Raw genomic sequence first — 20,450 nt, forward strand, 5'->3', positions numbered from 1 at the left:
TGGCACAAAACCCTGGGTCAGCAGGGATTATCCAGATAGATCATTTAGTGTGTTTCTCCCATTTCTTCTCTTGAGGCGTTGGTTTAGATACAAACGAACACTTACGTCATGTGCTTAACTTGCAGCAGTGCAAACATACATGTTGCTTTAGTGAAGGCAGGTAGCTAAACAGCATGTTTAACCAGTTGCTTAAACATTAGTAAATAATACTTCTCAATCTCTTTGTGGCTTTAAGACACTGATCTGATAGGGAGAAGAGCTATACACTGAGATCTGTTGCCTCTTGGAGATATGCAGGGCTCAAATGAATTCAGTGATGCTATGATCTAGTTTTCCCACCTGGTCAGGGTGCTATGCACAGGATGATGTTATTGGGGATTTGTAAGAGTAGTTGCAAGCATTCAGATCTGTGGTTTACTGTTCCTCAAGGAAATTAATATGTAGATCATTCCATTAACATCTAACGTTGAAGAAAGAAATCTCTAAGCAGATTCCTTCCTTCCTGCTAGTCTGTAAGTCTGTGATGGGACAATTGAAGTCCTGCTGCTGACACTAGCCGAGGTTGTTACCTAGATGTAGAATAGGGGCAGCACCCTGAGCAATCTCAGCTAGCTCTGAAGTCAGCCCTGCTTCCAGTAGAAATCTTCTACAACTTGGTGCTACCAGCAGTACTGCAGTCTCAGTGTTTCATGTATTCAGTGTGATGTGTTTTTTTTTCCCATTCCAGATTCTGTTTCAGTGTAAAAGTAAGATTCATAAGACTCCTCTAAGATGTCTTACAGAAAGGAGCTAGAAAAATACCGAGACCTGGATGAAGACAAAATCCTTGGAGCTCTGACAGAGGAGGAGCTCAGGAAGTTAGAAAATGAACTGGAAGAGCTGGATCCTGATGTAAGTTGTTTTTAAATGAGATTTTCCAGGTGGTAAATCTGAAGTAATTGTGGAAGAAGGTGGGCAAATGGGCTGCATTAGTGGCCTGTGGCTGAGTGGGATCTATTGCAGAGCCAAACTCGGTGCAAGGTTGGAGGAAACTGGCCCCAGATGAAGAGAAGCAGTTTCGCCATTCGGAGTGTTGACTCGGGGATGGGACTTTGCTTTTGTGATACTCCTCTGCCCTCATCCCACCATGTGTGCCAAGATGAGCATTTCTGGATCAGTTGTTTGTATTCTTTGGTCCCTGGGTTTCACAGGCTGTTTCTAACTGATTGAAGTGAAGAGGCTGATGCCAAGCACAGGATAGTCTACCTCTCTGCTGGTTTGAGCACTGTTGTGGGTTAGTGCTTGTGCAGGGCTGTAGAGAGGTTTTGCAGAAAGTAGTTGAGTCTGGTCCAGTTGCTGGAATGGGACTCCTAAACTAATTTTGTGTAAAGTGACCAGCTTGGAGAGTGCGTAACACCTTAAGCAAGTGTGTGTGCACAGCAAGGTGTTCTGAAATATCTTGTCTAAGGGCCAAGGGAGGTTGTAACAGGTTATCCTGATATGTCACAGTATTCTACCGTAAGACCTGTTGTATCTTGGTCTTTCTTGAACTCTTTTATGTCTTACCTGTCTGTTCTCATGTTTTGTTTCTGGCTCAGTACTTAAACAGTCAGGATGTTGAAACAAAAACTTAATCTGTTGCTCTGCTGCTGCACAGCATCTTTTGTAACGGGGGCTTGGCCTGTATTTGGGATTCTTATACTACCTTGACACAATTTTGGGAAGACCTGTCCTAATAATTGGGCACTTGCTAGGAACTTGCAAAACCTAGACCCCTGCTTCTGATCAGGCCATTTTGGAGGATGTGTTTTGTGGGGGGTTTTTTATTTGTTTATTTTTTACTATTTTTTCATTAGGAAAGCTCAGATGGCCTCACTTTTCCTCTATTTAGGAAGCAAAGCAAATCCCAGAGTCTTGCAAATGGGACAGTTGCTTTATAGGGAACCTTCCAGCATCAACAGGAGCTACATGTGTGCGAACACTGAGTACACAAGTGCCAAGCCATAATAACCTTTTGAAGGCAGTGTTATCCTGTGCCCATAGCAGGGGATGTACAGAGCCAACTGGCAGGCCATTGGTTTGCAGCAACGTTAGATGATGAGGCTGGACACTGCCAAGTGAGAAATTGTTCCTACAACATGCAGTTAATGTCTCTGGAGAAAACAGTGGGCAGTGTAGGTTGCATCATCAGCATTTTTAATCCCAAGTGTCAACACAGAAATAATTAAGAGGTGGCAAGCAATCTCCCAGGATTAAGTATATGTGCTGATAGGCTGATTACTGCTGCCTCTAAAGATGCAGGGTCAGACAGCATTCAGTGAAAGATATTGAAAAGTAAAATAATTGCCATCATCTGTTGGTTCCCATATAGCCTGAATACTGGAGTTAAAATATGAAGATTGCATGGTGACTTCTCACAGTACAAAGCCTTAGGAATCGAACTGTTTCTTATGCCTACCTACTTGTACATTGTGCATTAGTAGAGTTCTTCTGTGCTGTCCTCTAAGATTAGCTAAATCTAATTGCTTTTTATTATTTTTCCAGGCTTTCCACTAATTCCGCAGACTTATATTGTTATGAATTCCTTTTATTAGGCAGGCAAGGAAAAATCAGCCCTGGGTCCAGTGTCATTTTGGATGTCTTAAAAAATAAATGTTGACTCCTATCCAACAAAGCTCCGAAGAACATGCTTAGTGTCAAATCTGGGAGTAGTCTTGCTTATTGCATTAAGACTGTTCTATATTTAAATATAAGCAGGTGCTTACGTGCCATGTGTGTCAGGCCCAAAGCAACTTCCCATGGTGACTTGTGTGACTGATTAACAGGGAGACATTTAGAAAAAGAGCTGAGGTTCACAGGGGTTTTATTCTGCAGTGGAATTGCAGCCAGTAGGCTGAAGTGACCTTCACTATGAGATCTGACCTATAGTTTTGGGGTGAGCCATAAAAGGCAGAAAAGACCACTGTGACTTTCTGATCAGCTGTGTCAGAGAGCACGAGATTTCTCTGAATTGGTTCTTGTTAAGCCCAGAGTGCATATCCTGTTGCATCTGGTGAGGCACACTGACACTTGGAAAGGGAGGACAAGCTCTGTCAAATTTAGTAACTTTGTTCTAGCACTGAGACAGTTGCAAAGTGGCAGCAGAAATTGGAGTGAATGTGGGAAGAGGCCAGGAAGAGAAGAAAGTGATGGCTGAGAGCCCCTGAAGAAAGGGCTGGACCTCCTGCTGTAGAGAAACATCCTCTTTGCAGCATGAAGGTCTTGTAACAGTGCTGTGCATATGAAATTCCATGCTGGCGTGAGAAGGCATGCAATATGTCTAGACTATACGGGAGTCAGCGGGGTTGGGTTGGGATAACTTTGATGCAATGAGAAGCAAAATATCCAGTGTGCTAGAAGAAAACAGTTAAATGAGGAAAATGAAGAAGAGGGAGAGTAGAATGGATGGGGGTCACGATCTGTAAAAATAATCTAGGTTTCTCCCCTCTGTATCTAGAATGCACTGCTGCCAGCAGGGCTGCGACAGAGGGACCAGACACAAAAGCCACCAACTGGCCCGTTCAAAAGGGAGGAACTCATGGCCCACCTAGAAAAGCAGGCAAAAGATATTAAAGACAGAGAAGACCTGGTTCCTTTCACAGGAGAAAAGAGAGGTATGATCATGTTTTGCACCATGCTGAGGGTGTCATGATGAAGGCAGAGTGCAGCAGGAGGCTGCTCTGCATGCCTGGAGCTGAGTACATGACAGATGGGTTATGTCTGAGCCCAAGTTATTAAGTACTGCTCCCTTTTGACACTGATGGGATGGTGAACCTGCTGTATCTACTGTATAGACCAAGCCCAGGCTGGCTGATAGATTGGAGCGTGCCAGAGTGTGGCACATGGTTCATGCTGATTTGGGTACCACCCAGTGTGTTGTCAGGTGATGGAGAGAGGCTGTACCACTGTGCAGCCCATGTCCTTCTGCATCTCATTGCATGCATCAAGCTGTGGGGCAAACGTCTTCTGTCCTCTCTTATTCTTCCTCTGTCCTATCCTCTTTTGAGCTTGCTAGGCTGTTCCCTGTCTACTCCTGTTGCCTTGCACAGTTCCTTCCTGCACCCTGACCTTCATCCTCCCACAGAGAAACTCCATAACTCTCCACTCCTTGTGCCTCAGTGATGATGTTTCCAGCAGTTCCTTTCTAGTCTTAATCCTAGCAAGACAACCCTTGCTTTCTAGCTTCTTACAGTTGCATGTACAGTTGCTCTTACAGAGCAGAGCCATGCTCTGCTGCTGCTGGTGCAGACCCACTTTCCTGTCACTGGGTCCTGTACGCCAGGGACTGATCTGCCTCTTCCCTGTCCTCTCATTCTGGCTTCTTCCTGCCCATCCTCCTGTGACATGTCCCATTATTCAAAGCACTTCCCTGCTCCCGTCAGCACACTGAATACTGTCTGCTTTGACACGTGGTCCAGGCAGGCCTTGTCTGTGGGTGCCAGGGGATGCTCACCAGCTTTTTTCTACATTCATGTGCCTCCCCTCTACCATGATCCTCCTCCAGCAGAAATTCTACTTGTACACTGTTCTCTCTCCTGGTTGTCCTATGCCAAAACAACAGAGGTGTACTGAAAGTATGGGCATGTGAGTATTACAAGTTTCCCAGTGCAGTTTTTCTCAGAGCTGCCTGCTTCTTCTCCTTAATGATCCGTGTGCATCTGTGAAGGAGAGACTTCATGTTTAAATTTGTCTGATTTAGTAAATCTTGAAGTGGTATTTTTAGAAAAATGAGTTCTCTTTAGAAAAGTAAATGAAAAAATTAAGTTGAGTGCTGTGGGGAAGAGTAATTTAGCAGCTTGCAGCGTATCTCAACTCAGCTTTATTTACCAACCTCTCTAATACACCAAAGGTTACAGTACTCTGCAGGAGAGGGAGATATTTAAAGAATTTCAGATCTTCAGCTTCTGCTATGGGTTAATTATATTTCCATCTGTTTGTCTAAAACACATTATACCTAGTTTCAGTTGTAACTCTCTATGCAGTGAGGATACTATTTATATTGAATGCAAGTCAGAGATGTTAAATTACTTGCTCACAGTTTTTTCACTTCACAGAACATGCAATAAATCTCCAGATTTGCCATTCTGAAGGTAGTTTACCAGTTTACACATCTTACGGGAGATGGTAGTGGATAGAGTAGGAGTTGGTGTGTGCATACATGCTCCATTATGATATATTAAGCAGTACTTGCAAACACTATCAAATTTAGAAAAATAAGCTTGTAATAAAGCATGATTGAAACATGAAATAGTTTAAAATTAAAACTCTGACATTTTGATGACAATGAAGTGTCAAAAAGAGCTATTGAGTAAAAGGAGAATTAGTTTGTCCTGTTTCTTTTACTTCCTGCAGGTCTCATTTACAGTTCGTTAAACAAAGTGTCCAGTAAGCAACTAGGAAGAAAATGATTCCAAGTATCTACAGCAAGTCAGAGCTGATTGTCAGAGTCAAGCCAGTCCTTTCCAAACATTGCACTGCATAGTACCCGGAAGGTTTATGATCATACACATGACGCTTTGCCTATTTTTGCTAGAACAGCTGTTTCACAGAAGGCAAATTCCTACCCCCTTTGTCAAGGTAGCAGCACGCAGAATGGAGACGAGCAGTTCCACAAAATGCTGTTTGTAGCAGCCTCTGTTTCACACTGAGGTGGTGCAAAGCACAGTTGCTTCTTCCTTCAGTCTAAATTTAGTTGCTTCTGTTTCTCTACGTCCTCGAGCAGTGGGATCTTTGTTTCTCCCCTTTGGTGTTGCTGACTCCAGTTTCAGAGAGTGGACAGAAATAGTCCTGGCTGGCATTCCAAGCTGAAAGCTCTGCACTCACTATCTCTCTGCAGTGATCCTGGACTATTTCAGGGGAGGGGACCACTCTGAAAAGCTCTGGGATTCCTCCTCCTTTCTTTCAACTGCAGCAGCACTGAATTTCATCAACAGCCCACTCCCTGTTGTGTTGCTCTAAAATACAGTGAATCTGTTTTTTTTCTTTGGTGGCGAGGGCGATCGCAGGTATGTGCATTGACATGAAGTCCTGATGGACTCAGCTTCTGGCAGAGATGCACCAGCCTCTCAGATGTGAGGAGAGGGTAGGGATCAAGCTAGGCTTGTGAGGTTAGTGGCTGATACACAATACTGGGGGCAGCTGCCAGAGGTCGTATCTTCTTAGAGGAACAAGCTGTCTCCCAGGTTGGCAGTGATGGAGGAGACTCTATCCATTGCATGCCAGGGGATGTCAGCTTCCCCCAAGGCCAGCTGGACAGCAGAAGTCATCCCTCTGCAAAGGGTTGCTCTGCTTCCCAGGGCAGGAGAGTCTCCTTGTCGCACCAGCTGGAGCTGCAGAGCTTTGCTGATCAGGACCCATTGTGGTGTGGCTAAAAGCATGGCTTGGTGGGTGACATACCAGCCATTGCCCTAAGCTCAGAGTGTGAGGCAGCCACACCAGACCCCCATGCAGGAGAGCAAAGAGGACTATCATGTTCCCTCAAGGAAGGACAGGCAAGGAGACACCATTGTGAGCAGCAGTCAGGAGTTGGGAGCAGTGGCAATTAACCCTGTGCCCTGCCCCATGCATCCTGAGACTTAGCCAGGTCTAGTGGAGAGGGGCATGGCTTGCCTACTGTCTGCCCAGTGCATTTCCTGCTCTGTTGGTATGGAGGAGCACTGGGGAGCTCATCCTGCAGCGTTCAGAGGTGGACGGGAACTACATCACTCACCACACAGCCCCTTGTTCATTGCTGAATTTAGAGTTTGGTTAGTGCTTATTGGGAAAAGGCCACAAGTGAGTCTTCTGTTAGCTGAGACAGCAGCAAGTGGTGTCATGTTATCAGATAGCAACTGTACCCTTTGCTTTGCACCTTTGACTTACAGGGAAAAAGCATATTTCTTGGCCTGTTGGCAAACCCCAGGCCAGAGCGCTAGGGACCCCATCAGATATGCCTCTGCATCCCGCCTCCCTAACCAGGAGTCCCAAGCAGCAATGTTAAGCCAGACCAGCTGCGCCTGGCTTGCTCCTCCTTTTGTCTCTGCTGCCGATGCGCACATGTGGCAACTGACCGCTGTCCCTGCTCAGCACCAATTCTCCATTGCTTCCTTCCCACCCTCATTTCAGAAAAGGGCCATCTGTGTGGCCCTGTGCATTTGGATTTAGCAGCAGGAATTGTCTTAGAGACAGGGATAATCCAGGACAGTGCCTTTTCCTGCCCTCTTGGCTCTCCTAGTTCATCCAGGTGTTGGCAAGAGTGCATCCCTTTTACACTTCTGTGATGCAGCCTTCAAATAAATGAAGTCCTACCAGGTCAGGCTGAGTGTGTCTGACTCCTGTATGTTCAAAAGTCATTGTACTTTACAAAGGTACTATTAAGCTTTGTAGATACAGCCATCCATTCCGGTAAATGACTCCAGCTTTACAGCTGGAAGTGTCTGGCAAGTCCCTCCCAGCATACACCACAGTAGAACTGGACTGAGCTAAATTGGAGTGATTCAGGACCTTTCCTGACTTTTTTCTAGGTTCTTTTGGCCCGCTCTATGTCTTGTGCACTGTGTGAATTTCACCTTATGGAAATTGCACCTGCACAGTAGTAAAATCCTGCTCTGCAGCTGTGAAACAGGTGCTATAACAATATCGAACATGATCTCACTTTGTTTACAGGAAAAGCTTGGATCCCTAAGCAGAAGCCAATGGATCCCATTTTGGAAAGTGTGACTCTGGAGCCAGAACTGGAGGAAGCCCTTGCTAATGCCTCTGATGCAGAGCTCTGTGACATTGCTGGTAATGTAGTTTCATATGAGTCAGGGTCTGGGTTACTTAGCTACTAATCTTTTCCTTCTTTGAGCTTCTTTTGCTCTCTGAACTGGGAAATGAGTGAATGATTTTTTTGGTACTTATCTTAGTGCTCTTAGTTCTTACAAGATTTATTCATTATTAATTTGTTCATTAGAAGGGAATGCATATTTAAAGATCCTTTCACTCCAGCAACACCATCTGATTTAATCAGGAGCATGAACCAAGGGTGAATAAGAAGATAAAGGATTTATCAAGGGAATGGAACACCTTGTTGATGTCTTCTCTTGTCTCTGCCATTGAATCTTGCAGACTGCAGCCTCTCGTAGCTATCTTTAAGCCAAAACATTAAGCTTGTGCAACCCATTAAAGGAGCTGCCACTTTAGAGCAGCCTCTCAAAGGGTGTTTAAGGCTTTTGTTTGTCAAAAAGCTTTCCCAGCACATTTTGAAGATACTGATTTCCTGCAGTTCATGTGGTGAGTCAATTCTCTGAGTATTAGCTACAGAGGAGGAGGAATACAGCATTAAAAGGTTCATGTACTTCATGGTGGCTGAGAAGCAAGTTGGAATGAATTAATGAGCAGACCAGCAGGGCATGGAATACTGCATATATTCTGTGTACATGAGAGTGCTCTTAAAACTAGCACAGCAGGATGCAGGAAGAATACAAGCTTAAATTTTACTATGACAAATGCGAATGCTACTTCAGCTGCACAGTCTTAACAATTAACAGTTTGGCCTCTGGAACAAATTCCTGGGAAAAGGGATAGAGTCTTCATTTCCTTTTGCTTGGTGGGAGGAGGTGCTTTATTCAGATAGGTTACTGGAATTCCCTGTCTTGCGTGGGAGATCTGTCTGGGACATCTTTAAATCTATAGCCTTTCCCTGAAGAAGGTGTTTGCTGTGCAGGCCTGTGTGGAAGATCTGCCACCTCCAAGGGGTCTGAACTCCTTATTTGCAGCTGTGTGCACTTGGTTGCAAGCTGATTTGCCTGTGGAATATCTGCAACCAGTACCCAAGCAAGCTGGTATAAAGCTTTTGTCCTGGTCTTTCTCTTGATGCAGAATTCGTTCTCTGTGTCCTGCAGCTGCAAGGGGCTGCTGTGTGCTGTACTGAGGCACGCAGCCCTTCAAGTGTGGCGCACACATTGTGGGTCTCTGTTCTGAGTGCAGGGAGCAAATGCCAGCTGAGGTAGCTGGAGGCCTTGCAGTGTGGAAACTGCTCTGATGTGTTCATCTGGCTACCTGGACTGAGAGCTGAGTGGAAGCTTCTTCAGGCCTAGAGGAGTCGCTCAAGAAGTCCTTCAAGTCACTAAATCCAAGCAATGTGACCAGAAGAAACAGCTTCTCTTCAGTCTTTTCATGCAGACCTGGAGCTGGCAGTTGCCAGGGTGACGACAGCAATGAATGTTATTAACAATGACTGAACACTCACATTCCCTCAGGATACCCAAGTTATGCACAGGATCCCGGCAGCGCTGGTGGCAGGGCCCTCTGGAGGTCTCTAGTCCAACTGTCTGCTCATGACACGGCTGTCCTCAGCAGTAGGTCAGGTTGGCCCTGGCTTTGTTCAACAGCATCTGGAAATTCCCCAAGGGCTGAGACCTCTCGCCTGCCTGGTGCCCTGTCCCAGGGCTGCACCACCCTCCTGGGAAGGAGTATCCAACCTGAACCTGCAGGGCTGCAATTTGTGGCTGTTGATTCTTGTTACATACCCTGGTACTACCAAGTGTTTGGCTCCATTGGCTTTATAGTCAGCTACTAGATCTCCAGCTTAGAGCCAGCTATTAGATAAATTAGTTCACTGGACTAACCAAGCCCAGAGCTCTGCTGTGCATGGTGCTGTACAAACAGAAGGAGGGACAGGCGTGGTCCCTACTCTGAAGGTTTTAAGCTCCACTTCTAGCTAAATTAAAGCAGTGTACCACTGTTGCTTTTCAGGAAGCTTTACTTGAGTGGAAGTGACTCCCTGCAGGCCTTCTTGCCCTGCCGAGTTAAGAAATTACAATATTACAGTCTTGCTGGAGCTTGTGGCATGGCCCTAGCTCTCTGCCTAAGACAGGGTGCCTTGGCCAGAGGAAAACAAACATCTCGTCATTGTGTTACCACACTTACATGCATCCCCTGCTGGTCTGGCAGTCGATTAAAAAGTCAGTGCTAGTAGTTTCTTCTTCCAATTCTGTCTCTTCTGGGTGTCTGTACTCCCTGACAATATCCTTCTTGATAGAAGATTGTAGATGGGAAGCCTGTATATTAATGTTAATTAACGTGACTCCTTCTGCTTGATAGTATCACATTCTGTCATAGCAATGAATTACTGCATTAAGGCTTCCAACATGCTCAGACCAAGCATTGCATATCTTGATTTTGCCTTTTTATTGTGCTCATAATGTCCTGTAAATCCTACTCTATAAAACATGTTTTCCTGAGCTACATACCTACAAAGCAATTATTTTCATAGAGAAATGCTACTTATGGCAGTTTGTCCTGTAATTTGGGGGAAAATACCCTGGAAATGACAGCAAGAGACCTGATGTGATACAAGCAGTGCTGAAATCTCAGTAGTGACAGTGACAGCATCGCTTTTCCAAGTCTGCTAAGACTGTTAAACAGCTTCTGCCTATTTAAGCAGGGCTCGTTGTCTGCCTTGGCACATGGGATCCAGTCTTTGGTGAGCCTGACTGGGTTGCCCTTGTGTGTGGTGGCTCTCTGCAAGTCCTGGAAGGGCTCTTGGTTTTTCCAATGCTTTTGGTTAACTGGAGGAGGCTGAACTGGGATGCTCTGAGTTAGCTTTGAGTATGCTTGGACAACACTTGAGAAGCACTAGACCTAAAGCAACAGATCCCTCTCACAAACTTTGGCCATAAAAAAACACATGATCGTAATAGCATATCCTTCCCTCTGTCTGTTTGCAGTCCAGCTATCCCCGGGTGCGATTGGTAGAGCAATTTTGTTACCAAAGCAAGCTCTGTTTGGGTATGTGCATGCATGCGCACGTGTGTGTGTGTGTGTCTCCAAAATCCTGAGTCTGTAAATTACTTTCCCTAGCAGTGTTGCAATTCTGAAAATTTGGGCTGTGAGCACATAGCAGAGAAAAAGGGCAGTTAAAAAAATGAACAGACGGACACACACTGAGTTCCCATACTCACTCAAATTTTCAAATGGAGACTGCTTGGCTCTGTGAAATCCACTTTGAGACATGCTGTGAGGGAAGTGAGTGGTGTGTTCACTGATGCCCTTTGCTGCAGGCACCCTGGCTCAGGCAGCCAGGACCTGGGAGCGTGAGGAGCTATGACCATATGAGATGTCATTCACGTAAGTGAGGAATTGCAAGATGAAGAGCCCCAGAGAGAGCCTTGCTACTCCTGCAGTTCCCAGTGCTTCTTGGCACTAAGAAAATGGTGACTGTTAAGTGCCAGCCACGCGTAACAAGAACAGCTTGTGGATAAGAAAAGTGCTTTGGTGGTTGCATACTTGAATTTTAGGCAGATTTGCCCTCTATTTTCCCTAACCACTGCATCCATCCTGAGGTCAAGACATGTTTATATATGTCTATTCGCAGCAAATATCTCTCTATATGCAACTTTCTGTAGAAAGTTATATACCTATTTAAAAAAAAAGATTTAAATTTCATTTTATTGCTGAACAAAAACTTTCTGTGAGAAGCAGGATTATTTGTATAAGCATACAGAAGCATTTGCCCAGATGTTTCTAGCCATTGGCTTCTCATTCTTCATTAGCAGCCAGCCAGGATGTCAGCAGACCCCATAGGTCTGTTGCTAAGTACATTTGCATTTTGATTTTGTAGTCATGAGCTTGAGATGCACGAATTGTCAAATATTTGACTTTTGTGCTTTTGCTGTTTTTGAATTGTGTTTGTACCGTTACTTTCTGTATTTAAACAAATGAATACAGCCTTAGGTTCTTAAAATGTCAACTTCCAAGTATTAAAAAGCACAAAAATCAGTTCAGAGCCACCTCTACTTTTGCACTGCTGAAGTTCAGGGACTGTCCCCCAATAACTTGCTATCTGAGAAGTACTGTCTGAGAGTCTCTTGGTTCGGAGTGTTTCACAGCTAATCTCGAAAGTGAGACTTTGGCAAAGTGTGGCATATTCCTAGGTGTGAAAGGGTGCTTAGGGTATGCAGACTCCTGCAGGACTGGACCTTAGCTTAAATCCTACTGATGGAATTTTTTTATTTCAGTACTTTTACGTGATACTTGACCAAGTCTGCTATTGAGAAACCTCAGCTGTTGGTCTATTTGCTGTCCACAAGACAATGTCCTATAAGTAAAACTACTCTTGCATAAAAAGGAACAGAGTTGAGCCTTGTTGTATATTAATGAGAGCTGGGGGATTTCTTCCCACCTAGTATGTTGTTCTGTGCTTGTACAGGAAAAGGTAATGTGCTATTGACACCCATCCTGAGCAGCTGTGGAAGAACTGGCATGTATGCAGATGTGACATGTACAAAGTTGTATCTTTTCCTGGCTTTGGAGTATAGATGCAATATCTCAAAATATTTTGTCCCTTTTCTAAAGCCAGCATGATGATAGCTGGGATGACTCTCGCTGGCCCCAGCCCTACCTCCTGCCTGGCAATTCCCTCCCCATACTGCTCCTTTTGCCAAAAAATTCATGTGGTGAGTCAGTTCTGTATTAGCTACGGAGGAGGAGGAATACAGCATGAAAAGGTTCGTGTACTTCATGGTGGCTGAGAAGCAATGTATTGTTTTCTCCTTTTCTTTTACTGTAGCCATCCTTGGCATGCACACCTTGATGAGTAACCAGCAGTACTACGAGGCACTGGGGAGCAGCACAATAGTGAACAAAGAAGGGCTCAACAGTAAGTGATTTAGAGTATTTAACAATCTGCCAGTTTTGAAGCTGCTAGCAGAGAAAAAGTTGGAATTATTTTTAGGCTGCGGGTTGGATTTTATTTTCTTTGGACTCCTGCCACTCATGCCAAACTTGTGTGTGAGTGGAGATCCTTTCCTTGGCTGCAGCACAGTTGCTACATCTGTGCAGTCTCGAATTGGTGCATTTGGGGGAAACCATTTCTTCTGCAGTCTACTGTCTCCTGGTGTTCAGCTTGGGAAATGCCTGTCCTGTGACTGTGGAGAGGCTGCGTGTTCGCAGGAGAGCTGCTTGGGCAGAAGCAATTCTCCCAAGAGACATTTCGAAACACTCCCTCCTCCCAGGCTAACAGAGAAGGTTACTGGAAACGTTAAAGTTTTAATGCACTTTGAACAGGAAATATATCTCTTGGATGATACCAAACAGAATGATTTCTTCATGTCAAAACTAAAACAAGTGACTTTTAAAAAGGAGATGTAAGCATTTCTTCTCTCTCACTCTTTCCTTGCAAGCAAAACCTGAGAGGGGTGTTGGGAGACCATTCAGATGGACGGTGGTTTTGTTGCATGCACCTGGAAGATTTTACAGTGCTGTAGCCATTGCTCATCACCACTGCATAGACCCTGGAATATCCTCTAAGGTTTCTCTGCTGAGAAGCTAAACAGCCAGGAGCTCGTGTGAGCTGGAAAACAGTCCCACACAAGCTGTATGCATGTGGTCACCCTATTTGGGACTCTGAGAGCATTTAGCAGCCACGCCTGGCTGTGTTGTGCAAGTTGGCCCCGGTTGCTTGGCAATGTTTGTAGACTTGCATGAGTGTAGGTCGAGCTGCCAAGTGCTTGTGCAATCTTTGCATCTCATGTACTTGCAACATTCGTCAGATCATACTCCTCTTTCCCAACACCACTTCAGGAAGAGGAGAAACACACCTGAAGAGCATGATGGTACTTCAGGTATTTTTTTTTTTTCCATGTTTTGCTTTTCACTTGCAGGTGTAATTAAGCCCACAAAGTACAAACCAGTTCCTGATGAAGAACCAAACTCAACAGATGTGGAAGAGACTCTGAAGCGAATACAAAACAATGACCCTGACCTTGAGGAAGTCAACCTTAATAATATTAGGGTACTTACTCCTTCCTTCCCTTTTCTCTTGCTAACAAGAGCAAATATTTGAAAAGAGACCAAGTGTGTTATATTGGAGAGAGTAATGGCATAACACTGTGTATAGCTGGGTACCATGTATGAAATCCCAGTGCTTTCCGTCTGTCTTGGGCAGGAGGCATTGTTGCCTGCTGTGTAGTAATGATGTGGAGTCAGTAGCAGGAGATGTCTGCAAGAGCTGAGTTGTGTTAAGAACAGTTTGAGAAACCCATCTCCAGGCTGTCTGATTAAAGGTGTTTTAAGTTGTTAGTGGGAGAAAAAAGGCTTCATAATCATGATGTTGTCATGAAAAAATGAAGAAATTGCATTTCTGCTTGTGTCTGTGTCCATGTCTTCATTAGAAGTCCTTCTTGTAGAAAGCAAATTGTGGCATGACACAACCTTTTTATGTTGCTTCTGGGATACATATACATATGCTAAACAATACAGTTTCTGTTTACCGTCTTTAACTCCGGTCCAATAAGGACCCCTATCTCATGAGGTTTTCTAAATCATGACATATTCAAATAGCAGGAACACTGTTAACTACATGTAAAAACATATGTGCCTGGCCATTTTCACCTGTTTGTAGCAAAAAGATTTTTACTTCGGTGTTTTCAGCTGTGCCCAGTGATCCTGAATGTACTTAATGATATCAGGCTTACAGAAAGCAGAGCTTCTTTTTGTGTTAGACTCATGATTTTGGGGAACATACATATTTCAGAAAACTGAGGAGTGGAGGTAGAAGAGATGATACATTGCTTGGCTCTGTATTATCTGCAGATGGCTTTGATTATAGGTGTTTCCAGATTGTGTGATCCAAGGTAAGAAATCCAAGTTGGGGATACAGCTTAAAGTTTTAGTCAGCTGAAAACTGTCTGCATTTGAACAGGGTATCTAAAATCTCTGATGAGTGAAAAATAATCATTTTGTAAGGAACTCAAAATAAGCAGCACGAATTTATTTTCTGGGCTGATGGCAAATGTTAGTCTGAAAGGAATTGTATAAAGCAGTATTGTTGCTTGTACTACAAGGAGATCATTTCAGGTTGTCATGATGGAAATACTCCTGAACACAACAACGAATGTTGCTCAATGCTATCATTAGTATTAAAAAGCACAGTAACAGTGCTTAATAAGCTCATGGATCCTAGTTACATACATCCCCGCAACACTTTGGTTGGTGAGGAGCTGAGTTTCTGGACAATGAAATTGAACAGCAGTGACCTTCTATACTTTCCAGTCAAGGCAGTGACCTATCAGCAGTGTGGGAAATAGGATGAACACACTTCCACAGTCCTTAGGCTATGATGACTTTAGGTAGAGAACTATATATCATTATATATATATATCATTATATATATCATTTATATATCATTTCCTTAATGAATCACCTCAGTGTGTTTGGTAATGGTTGTGGCTTGATTGTGATAGTTGATCTTGATAATAATTTTAAAATATTGTTTATATATAAAAGATTTGTTCCAGTCATGTACCACAAATGTGAAGACAAATGAGGACCTAAACACATATTTTCTGTGTTTCTTTTCACAGAATATTCCCATCCCAACTTTGAAAGCCTGTGCTGAAGCACTGAAGAGTAACACCTATGTAAAGAAGTTCAGTATAGTTGGAACAAGGAGCAATGATCCGGTTGCTTTTGTAAGTGCTGTATCACATAGGCTAATTGTTGTAAGGAAGTTGTCACATGAATTGTTCTTGGGCAAGGTGTTTTCAGGCTTACTTATTGCTTTTGTGCATTACATCATTGCATTTGACATGTTCTACACTTTAGTTCTTTGCTTGCTTTCATTAATGCTTGTGAAACTGAAATGCCTGCACCAATAGACAGACTCCACTTTCTTCAGTTCCTTTTTCTGCAGTGGAGATTTCAGTTCTTTATTCCAGGACACAATCCTTTAATCCTATTAGATGTCGTATTTGTCCTTAAGAATCTCCCAGGAGAAGTGTGATAGACAAGAACAGACTTCCTTGTGATATATTTTTTAAAAGTCTAACAAGGAGTTTGTCTGTTTCTGTTCATCATACATCATACTCCATTTACTCTTGTTCATATGAAGCCGTATGCCTCTGTATGCACGTCCAGTGTGCACATGTTCTTCAGCTCTGTTCTATGTTCATATCCCTTGTGCAAACGTGTGACATTGTGGGTGATAAATGGTCTTTGTGGCTGCTCTGAGCTGCCTTGAAACATGAATGGGGATGCAGAAAGGTGCTGAGCTGTTATCCCCATGCTCCTGAGAGGGATAACTGCAGGAGCTCAGCACCTACCAATGCATGGCAGCTTACTTAACCCTCTTGCTACCTGCTCTTCCCACCAGTCCTTCAGCTGCTCCATGCCGACTCAGCCTATATACTGAAATAAAGAGAGCAAGAATATGAACTTGACTGTGAACCTCACTGTCCCTGCTGCTTTAAGGTTAGATCTCCCCCAGAGCCAGCCTGGCTAGTCTAGGGGATAGCTCACACTCCAGGGACTACTGTTAACATGCAGAACATGTGAGACTGCTACCAGGCTGCATTGTGGCATAGCCCACCAGCATCATTGCAGCAGACTTCTGCTCTTCACCTGACAACCCAGGCAATCCCTTCCTACCTGCATACACACATGCAAACCAGTTTCCCGTTAGAAATAAAAGAACTCCTTAGGAGGGTGAGCACAGCCTGCCATTGTTTCAGGTACTCTGAACTTGGGAAGAGCCCTTCACACACAGTCCTGATGCCATCTTAGGGCCAACAGGGCAATGTATAGGACTGAAAGAGTTGCGGAGCTAAGGGCTGTGCTGAGTGGATGCAGGCCAGCCTTGGCCTCAAGGCTGGGCACTGTGTTCTGGTTATTCTGCTTCATGACATAGATGAAGCAGCCTATGAAGTAAGATTATTAGATCAGGTGGCAAAACTCAGAGATTTGGGAGTGTGCCCACCCATTTCTGGACTTACACACTGAGGGAAGCAACAGAGATAATACAGTTGTGATGGTGCTTGGATGGAACCCTTAGGTTTTCCTATTATTCTCAGAAAGAGAATACCTTTCTGCTCAAGACAATGTTCCTGTCTCTGATTGCTGTAATAGGAAGCCTTTCAGCTCTGTGTGAAAGGAGCAGTGTGGGGAGGAAGCTGGCCAGGCAGGAGGTAGGGCTGAGGCCAGTGAGTCATCCCAGCTATCATCATGCTGGCTTTAGAAAAGGGACAAATGAAGCTTGCAGGGCAGAAGCATATATGAACTGCACCTTTTGGGGTGGGTGTAAACACTTCTTTAATGAGATTTTGCTGTAGCCTCCAGTACATTCACATTTGAGAATCCCTCTGAGACAGGAGGGAAAACTTTTCTTCTTGCCCAGAGCTGTCCCTCTTGGTGGCAGTGAAACTACACAGCATCCAAGCCCATGTCCCTCTGGGATGCTTTGAACCTCCCTGCCTATCTGCTAGCTCTTCCTGTGTATCTCTGATGGCAGGCACTGGCAGAAATGCTGAAGGTGAATAAGACATTGAAGAGCCTGAACATTGAGTCAAACTTCATTTCTGGATCAGGGATCTTGGCTGTTGTTGAAGCAGTCCAGTACAACACATCACTCATAGAGCTTCGAATCGACAACCAGGTAAAGCATGCATGAGCAGGAACTCTGATTAAGTAAACGTGTCCTGAGATGTGGGAAGTCAAGTGACTGATCAAGGTGGGTGGTAACTACCTGAGTTTGCTTTGGAGAGGTCTCAGCCCCTTGTCTTGCTGCAGCTCCTGGACCAATATTGATGTTACCTACAATAATTAACAAATACTGCAGTGGTGCAAGAAGCTTTCTGTGTTGCCAGTGCTGCCCTGGGAATGCAGTGATGCACTTGTCCAATATCACACCCTGCTCTGAGCTCTGGACTAGGAGATTTAGATAATAATAGATATTTAGTAAAACTGAAAATTTTGCTATGAAGCAGGGAAATAGAAGGTACATGGTGGACAAGGCTGGAGCCATGGCAGGTTAAGTTTCCTAGAAGTTCAGGAACAGAAATGAAACAGCTAAGCTGTCATGAGCCCTGGAACAGGTACTATGTGGTCAAGATGACAGGTCCTCTAGACTGCTTGGCAGCTGCAGATCCCTCAAAGATAAAGATTTTGGGCAACAGAGCTCATGGGTGATGACTTCTGGAACAGTGTCAGAGCCACTCAGTTTATCAGGATCAGGCCTGTAGTTTGTTTCATTGACTAGAAATGCTGAATAAACCAATAGATCCAAAGAAAAGAGAGAGGGAGGGAAGATGGCAGATCTGATGGCTGAATCACCCTTTGACCTGGCCATCTTGGCAGGGTCTGCGAGCCAGGCTGTATCTCTAACCAAGGAGGACAAAGTTGTGGGCAACTACAAGTCATTTACAACAGTAAAACATTTGAGCTTTAAAAGACTAAAGTACCACAGGTTCCTGGGTATTGCACAGTGAGGGAGAAGTAAAAGCTTCCGGTCCATCTGCAGGACAGTCAGTGGCAGCACAAGCTGTCTTCCAAGGGCTATGTTGAAGAGGCAGTCACTGAATTAAAAAGCAGGAATAGGAACCTCATCTGCCCTCATTTGCTTTTCTTTTTTCTGTTTTCAAAAGAGCCAGCCTCTGGGCAACAAAGTAGAAATGGAAATCGCGAACATGCTGGAAAAAAACACCTCCCTGCTGAAATTTGGTTATCATTTCACTCAGCAAGGTCCCCGGCTGCGTGCATCTAATGCCATGATGAACAACAATGACCTAGGTGAGTTGGGCTGGCTGCGAGCTGATGAGCCCTGGGATGTCTCTCCCTTTGCATGTGCCTGTCTGTGGGTCCTCTTGGTGGGCAGCTTGGCAGGTCAGAAATGCTCGTGAGAAGGCTCCTGTCCACGTGCTTGAATCAGACACCACCCTTTGAAGGGTCTGGTGATTCCTTGCAGCCTTCACTCACAGGTTCCTGATACAGCAGGACCGGTAGCAGCTGCTGTCACCAAGGCAATGGGTTGTGCGCCATTTTTGGAGAAAGCGTGCAGCTAGAACTGCTGGAAGACACTGTTTTGGGCTGTAACATTGGGTCTTCCATGGAGGAAGTGAGATCTATTAATGTGCTTTAGTATGGCAAATGATACGGCATACGGCAGATGGGTTGTGGATTGACAGCACTTCTGATTCCTGCCAGCTGTTTGTCTTGAGCTCTAGTTTCATTTCCACTTTAACAAGGAGATGAAAAATAGTAGATTTGAACTTTGAAGGCAATGGGACTTGGCTGATTCCCTTCAGTAAATCAGACTGAAAGTATTTCTAGAGAGAAGTGCGAAACCATGTGATTTTTGAATTGGGAATTAATAATTAATATTCCCACTATAGTCATCAACACTGCTTGTGAAGCACAATGTGGGCAAGTTTGAATATTGCTGTTTCAGCTAACGCTAATGCTTGTCTACAGGCTGACCTAGAGCACTGGAAATCAGTCCAGCAGCGTGATACTTGAATGTACTTAAAACAGCAGTTTAGCTGTAGTGAATGGCTCCTAACTGTACAAATGGGATGATACAAATGTGACTCAGCCAAACTCTTCTCAGCGCTGGCAGACAATAAAACAGGGAGGAATGACCACAAATTGCAGACCAAACATCCAGTTTGCACATACGAAAAAAAAAAAAATCTTTATTCAGGTGGCTGGAGCAGCCCTGGGACAGGGCTCAGGGGAGCTTTCCATAACTTAAGGGTTTCCAGGCTCAGACAGACAAAGCCAGGGCTGCCCTGAACTGTGGCTGGGAAGAGCACTGCTGTGAGCGGGAGGTGGCGCTCAGAGCCCCAGGGAGCCTTCCCACTACCAGCACTGATGATGTCGGTAAGACACATGGGAAAAGGTCTGATTAAGAGGCAGAGGGTGACTCATAAAAGACCTAACATACATATAAATACCAGTCATGAAGAAATGACAGTAAACTGGCCCTGCATACTTTACCAGTCTCTTCTGGTCCTTCATGGTTCAGCTTCAGGTTTGAAAGCCACAGCAAAATAGCTTTAAGTGGCTATCAGATAGGTGATAAATATGTTTAAAAAAACAAACTGCTGGCTTCAGCCAGTACCATGCTCTTAGGGCAGCATGGCCACATGTAGAGCTACGTGCCAGCTCCTCAGTGACCACGAATACTGATACCACAGTTCACTCTATATTGCCATTCATTCTGGCTGCTTTTGCACTTTGGGTCAGTAGAAAGCCGCTCCAGAAAGGGCTTGCTGTTTTCTGCCTTTCGGAGCACAGCAGGCTTCATAGGAACGCAGAGTCCGCAGCATACATAGCAATCATCTGAAAGATACACAGAGCTAGTGTTTTAATTGTTCCTGCTTCAAACTAGAGGAGAGTCACAACATGGCCTTCCATGTAGCAGCTGTGCAGTTTGCCTCTTTGACTCTTAAAAGATCTGCATTATGTCTGATTTGGTTCTTGTTTACAGCTCGCATTCATCGGTGTGATGGTGTCTGGCAATAGCTTCTCAGCTCTACACCTGGACAACATATAAGTATAGAAAAACTTTATTTTCTTCCCTGTCAGCAACAGCTCTCTGCTTCTGTGCCACTCCGGTGCTCTCCCCTGCTATCACCTGATCCTACCAGAACTTGGTCATGGTCCTCTAGCTTCTGTTCTTTAAGATGCCCTGTCCA

At 44.5% G+C, this 20,450-nt stretch overlaps 1 protein-coding gene across 3 annotated transcripts in view; it reads left to right on the forward strand.

Annotated features, from left to right (window-relative positions):
- TMOD1 (tropomodulin 1) overlaps positions 1-20,450 on the forward strand; it is a 33,796-nt gene that overhangs the window by 11,083 nt on the left and 2,263 nt on the right. For 2 of the 3 annotated variants that reach the window (XM_062598991.1, XM_062598993.1), the window contains exons 2-9: positions 728-891; positions 3,476-3,632; positions 7,663-7,782; positions 12,551-12,640; positions 13,644-13,774; positions 15,345-15,452; positions 17,267-17,410; positions 18,399-18,543. In XM_062598991.1, coding sequence (XP_062454975.1) covers positions 772-891; positions 3,476-3,632; positions 7,663-7,782; positions 12,551-12,640; positions 13,644-13,774; positions 15,345-15,452; positions 17,267-17,410; positions 18,399-18,543 — 1,015 coding nt within the window. In that variant the 5' untranslated portion in view covers positions 728-771. Of the gene's footprint in view, positions 1-727; positions 892-3,475; positions 3,633-7,662; positions 7,783-12,550; positions 12,641-13,643; positions 13,775-15,344; positions 15,453-17,266; positions 17,411-18,398; positions 18,544-20,242; positions 20,309-20,450 lie in introns of all 3 variants that reach the window. The other variant, XM_062598994.1, reaches the window with a different exon arrangement.

This window comes from Rhea pennata, chromosome Z, assembly GCF_028389875.1.
Source record: "Rhea pennata isolate bPtePen1 chromosome Z, bPtePen1.pri, whole genome shotgun sequence".
Lineage (NCBI taxonomy): Eukaryota > Metazoa > Chordata > Aves > Rheiformes > Rheidae > Rhea > Rhea pennata.